Raw genomic sequence first — 6,000 nt, 5'->3', positions numbered from 1 at the left:
GATTGGTTCAAGGTTCAAAGCAAAGCCGCGCTGCAGAAAAGTTGATAATGTAGAGAAATTATCATTTTCCTGACAAATACCCCCCAAGTGCGCAACTGCAAAAAAGCCTATCGGACATGCCTCATGACAAATCTGCCTGACTTTGTTGCAGTCACTAGTAATCAGTGGTGTTTCTGGGTGAAAACACAACTGTTTTCGTGTGTGTGTGTTTTGTGACGAGTAACGGCATGGCGCATAGAAAATGTATCGGAGTAGAAGTATGCAATTAAGGTCAGAAATGTAGTGAAGTGAAAGTAAGCTGAATTTAAAAAAAACTCAAGTAAAGTACAAAGTCTCCCAAAACGTACTTAAGTACAGTAGTGAAGTATTTTTACTTCGTTACTATACAACACTGGAAATATATATGTGTGTGTGTGTGTGTGTGTGTGTGTGTGTGTGCATATTGCGAACAGAAGAGCGTGCTTGTTGATGTTTAATGCTTATCTTGATGAAGTGGAGCCATTCCTTTGCACCAACCAGAAAATCATAAGACCGGTTTTTCCACTAGATTCTAAAGTAGAGTTTGAGGTGTGTATACAAAGGTTAACAGGTGAACATTACTCTGTTACTCATTATTTGCAGAATGATGTCAGAAAACACAATGATTGGTTGGATTCCATTGCCCATCCCTGGCTTTGTCATGTTCATGTCTCTGGTGTTCGATTTTCTGGTTCTCTGCAGGGGTGTGATTCTTCTGGGCATTGACACCTATGGGCTTGAGCCAGTGCCAGAAACCAACAACCACATTTTGTACCTGATGAAGGACGTTCAGTCAGAGCCATCCACCTGTGGAGTTGTAGACGAAGCCACATCAACGCACAACCATTCACACTTTGAGCCTGTCCTGTCAATGACATCACTGCTGCGGGTTAGCTTCACTTTATTCCACTCAGCAGGCATAGTAGTCCACACAAAAATGCCAAATGTCTGCACGATTTTTCAACTGTAAAACCTTTTCGATATTCTCCCCCCTTGTCAGAAAAAACGCAGTTTAGCTGAAACAAGTTATGTGGAGTTGGTGCTGGTTGCCGATAAGCTCCGGGTGAGTGTCTATTTATAAGTTTGTTGTAATTTTTACTTAAACAGCAGACACATTTCGAGAGAGTACTGTATGTCAAACTGGAGGAATGTTCCATTGTTCTTTGACTCACCTGCACTGCAGTAATGTTTGGAGGGTTTTTTTTTTTTTTTTTTTTTGGTCCACGCACTGTTTGTTCTGTGTTTTGAAAGACGGCACTAAAAATTGAGAATGTAATTAATTCTAAGTGATACTTTTTCTCATGTTCTCTTGTTTACAGTATAATTTTAAGAACCAAAATGAAACTGCGGTACGAGAGGAGATGATTCAGTTGGCCAATCTACTGGATGGAGTGAGTTTTTTTTGTGTGTGTGTGTGTGTAGCATCTTCTTTGAATACTGTAAGTCCCTCTTCACATGCCTGAATGAAACTTTCTTGTAGATGCGGTTTTTGATGCGGGCGAAGTGGGCAGTTGCCCGGGGCGCATTTTTTCATGATGCACAAACACTTAAGAAAAATGCATAATAATCGTCTGCGCCGCAAAGCGGTGATCATATCACTGTGTGGGGAATTAGCAAATTGGCGCCCCCAGTGTAAAAGGTTCGGCGGTGCTTCTCTGCGGTTGTCCCCCGGGACAGGCGCTCGGCTCCGCTTTGATGGATGGAGCGTCCTGCAGTGCTCCTGTTTCTCCGCTGTTCCACTCATACTGCTGCTGGTGGCAAAGTCCACTTAGGGCGCATTACAGAACCAGAACTCTGCACCCAGAACACGTGTTTGAAAGCGAACAGATGGCGTGTAAGCTAGGGCGTAGCTGGTCTGTATGATCTTCTGATCTCGGTCTGCTGGTTGCTCCAAAAACAAAGTATTAAACCCTGACTGTAGGTCCTAAACTTTGAAACTCTCTCCTGTGGGGTTTAGGATTGTGGAAACTTTTTAAAATGAGCTCAAAATTGACTTTTGTTAATCTTTGTGCAATATATTTTATGGAATTTTTATTTAGTATCTTCTCTGTGGCATTGCTGTTTTTTGAAAGGTACCACATTAATAAATTATTTGCTCCGCGAGGAGGTTATCACTCAGGAACAGTATAGTTTGAGGTGGTGCAGGACTAGTGCTGCTCTCAAACCTGACCTTGAAGATGGGCAGTGCCAGTGGGGTTTAATACTATTTAATGCTCTTGTAACATCGGCTATGCAGGTTTTTGTGAATTCTGAAAATGCTGGGTCTAGTCTGGAATAGATGACATTAAATTTATATTTGAATCTGTGTATCTGGGTGTATTTTTAGTGTCACACGAGGGGTTTTGATCTTGTCTGAGTGTGGATGAGTTATTTTCTGTGTGTTGCCAGTATTACAAGCCGCTGAATATACGTGTGGTGCTCGTGGGTGTGGAGATTTTTAAAACGGAGAACCCCTTTGACGTGGAAGGATCTGCTGGAGATGTTTTGGGCAGATTTGTGCAGTGGAGAAAGAGCACACTGTTACCAAAGATCAGGAATGACAACGCTCAGCTGGTTGTGTAGGTATTATCTGTTAACATCTGTTTGAATACCTGGACAACATCATGTTGTGCTGTTTAAAGTTTGTCTTTTTGGTTTTACTTGTTTCTAAGTGGTCGGTCTGGGCCTTATGGTGGCGGCGTGTTGGGCATGGCGTTTGTGGGCACCATCTGCTCTGCGGCCACTTCCGGGGGAATAAACGTGGTGAGTTCAAATCACTTTTAGCACCAGCCGACTGACACCTGTGGTGCCTTTTATCTGATACCATTTGGATTATTCATGATGTTCTACGTGTTGCTCATACTAACGGGTTGTAACAGCCGTAGAAGTCAAACAATATAATCAGGAAGAACACAGAACTCAAACAGAACATCGACTTTATAAAACTCCTTTTTTTTTAATCAGATGGGGAATTCCAAAATAATATTTGGCACTTCTCAATGCCCTGTGCTATTCTTAAAGTCACACCAGGGAGGAACGAAGGAAGGAAGAATGTAATCATACTTGTATAACTGAAGCTTGTTTTAGTATGTTTTGCTCCCTTCTTTAAACCTGACATACAGTAACTTTAATGGAAATACCAGAGAGCTCCATCATGTGACAGAGTGTAAACATTCTGATTAAATGCTTTGGATTTTATCTATCTAGCTATCTATCGTAGTGTTCAGAATAATAGTCGTGCTATGTGACTAAAACGATTAATCCAGGTTTTGAGTATATTTCTTATTGTTACATGGGAAACAAGGTACCAGTAGATTCTCACCAATCCAACAAGACCAAGCATTCATGATATGCATACTCTTAAGGCTATGAAATTGGGCTATTAGAAAAAAAAAAGTAGAAAAGGGGGTGTTCACAATAATAGCAGTGTGGCATTCAGTCAGTGAGTTCGTCAATTTTGTGGAACAAACAGGTGTGAATCAGGTGTCCCCTATTTAAGGATGAAGCCAGCACCTGTTGAACATGCTTTTCTCTTTGAAAGCCTGAGGAAAATGGGACGTTCAAAGACATTGTCCAGAAGAACAGCATAGTTTGATTAAAAAGTTGATTGGAGAGGGGAAAACTTATACGCAGGTGCAAAAAATTATAGGCTGTTCATCTACAATGATCTCCAATACTTTAAAATGGACAAAAAAAAAAGACGCGTGGAAGAAAACTGAAAACAACCATCAAAATGGATAGAAGAATAACCAGAATGGCAAAGGCTCACCCATTTTACCTCTTCTGTCCATGTCAACAAACTTCAGTGTTCATCATAAGTGTGATAATTATCAAGCCCACCTTCTCCATCTTCGTCTACAGGCTATTTTTGTGCTTGTTGAGGGTTTTGAATGTTTTGGCACACCTCAACTAATTGGTGTGCCTCATTGAATGACTCAAACATGGAAAGGTTATCAGGCTTTACAAATGGCTTTGCTTTACTGTAGCTCATGATACAGAGACTCTGTGGGTATGTGTGCATTACGCCTGTGATTCACAATTCAGTCAGAGCCAGTTTTTCTCTGCAACAAAGTAGCTGCAAGTTGAATCAATAGTGTCACAACAGAGTAGACAAACATTTGTCATGTGACGTCCATCCGTTTGCAGCCTCACACGCAAACAGGATCTCTGGCTGCTTTCTCTCAGCTTTATTATAAAGGAAGATGCTTCAGCTTCTCCCTTGGTTTTTCACTCTGGTTCATCAAGGCAGATCTGAGGTGGCTCTGTATGTTGATTTGGTCAAAGTTTTATGCCGGATGCCCTTCCTGACGCAACTCCACGTTGCATGGAGAATGGATATGGGTGGTCTTTAACAGAGATCTTTCAACACTGGAAACAAGCACACTTACTCACCTGGTCACCACCCCTGCCTCCCAGCTTTATTTTTACGGAGGTGCAACATTTGAGACAGGTTTTTGGAGAAATATTGCACAGTTTTTGAAAGGACAGTCATACTCATTACAAATATAAGGATTAAATGCCTATATGTAGGCTCTGGATTACACTGGTCAACAACAACAAACAAAAAAATTCCTGCCTAAACTCGGAGAACTGATTTAGGGTAATTTTGGGGTGCTGAATCCAAATCTGACCTCATATTTCCTCTTATCACATCACTTTTTTTTTTTTTTTTTTTTTTTTTTTTTTTCCCATCTGTATGTTTCGTATTGATGAGGGGGTGGTGGCCAAGTGGTTAATGCGTTTGGTTTCAGTTCAGAAGGCTCCGGGTTCAAATCCCACCCCTGCCACATTTCTCCATGTAATGTGGAGTTGCGTCAGGAAGGGCATCCGGCGTAAAACCTGTGCCAATTCAACATGCAGATCCACCTTGGATTTGCTGTGGCGACCCCGAGTGCAAACAAGGGAACAGAGTCGTAATATTGTTTATTGCCCCGAAGACGTGTGCAAGACTGTAGATTTTGCTTCAGTGCTTGATATATGTGCGAGAAATATGTTTTTCATATCTCTAAAATGTGTCAGGCAAAAAAAATACAAACCAAATTTAGATTCAGCACCCCCAAATTACCCAAAATCCATTGGAAAAACTCCATGCAAGAAAATTGTGTTGGCCAATGTTATATGTTGTCCAAAATCTAATGCAAGGCAGTTATAATCTTTAATGGTTCAATATTGATGCTTGTCCAGTTGTTCAGGACAAATGGAAAAGCTGTTTGAACAGAAAAGGTACTACATTACATTGTTAAACTTGATCAAGCCAAATCTGTAACTCGAAGTTTTGTGTGTGTGGTGTTGTGTGTGTGTGTTTTTTTGTTTTTTTTTTTAAATACTTTGTATCATCCTACCTCTGCAGAGTCCTACTTATCATCAAGGAGTCCACACACCCTGCACCCCACATATTAAACCTCCTCCCATCAGGCAGGAGATACAGGACTGCGAAAAACAGACTTCCATATTCAAAAACGGCTTCTTCCCTACAGCCATTAAACCTGCATATAAAATAAATCTTCTCTAAGTGCAAAATAATTCCATGTGCAATATCCAAAGTGTGCAGTATACATGACAAATGTTATCATTCTCAACACAATGTTAACCATTTTAAACCTGTTTTCTGGACTGTTTTTACATACCTTTAAGTGAATGAGTGTTTTTTGTTTTGAAGCACAAGTAGAGCAGCACTCCTACTTTTGTTGTATGCTGTGCCTACAGTCACAATAATGCTTCTGTCTGTCTATTAACATGGCACTCGTTTTCATCTTGCAACAGTGTATTTGTCTTTCCTTGGGAATGTTTGGACACTTCTCCAGTGTACAACAGAGGAAGGACGTATTCATTCATGTACTTCTACATCTACATCTGAAGGACTGTTTGCCCATAGCATCTCCTTAAACAGGGAATTGGGTGTGAATATTTCATTTTAACAAACATCATGCAACAATGAATATTAAGTAGTGATGATGGGTAGAAATCTCAGCCTTCCAGCCAATTACGTCACCAAATGCTACA

General features: G+C 40.7%; 1 protein-coding gene across 1 annotated transcript in view; it reads left to right on the top strand.

Annotated features, from left to right (window-relative positions):
* The window catches only part of LOC117531082 (disintegrin and metalloproteinase domain-containing protein 9-like), a 48,987-nt gene that overhangs the window by 11,913 nt on the left and 31,074 nt on the right, over positions 1-6,000 (top strand). Inside the window, 5 exon segments of the mRNA XM_034194120.1 lie at positions 721-907; positions 1,019-1,081; positions 1,338-1,409; positions 2,407-2,576; positions 2,670-2,760. Coding sequence (XP_034050011.1) covers positions 721-907; positions 1,019-1,081; positions 1,338-1,409; positions 2,407-2,576; positions 2,670-2,760 — 583 coding nt within the window.

This window comes from Thalassophryne amazonica, chromosome 18 (genome assembly GCF_902500255.1).
Source record: "Thalassophryne amazonica chromosome 18, fThaAma1.1, whole genome shotgun sequence".
In the NCBI taxonomy this organism is placed as follows: domain Eukaryota; kingdom Metazoa; phylum Chordata; class Actinopteri; order Batrachoidiformes; family Batrachoididae; genus Thalassophryne; species Thalassophryne amazonica.
Note: the sequence above shows the minus strand (reverse complement) of the source record. Positions and strands in the feature narration are given on the sequence as shown.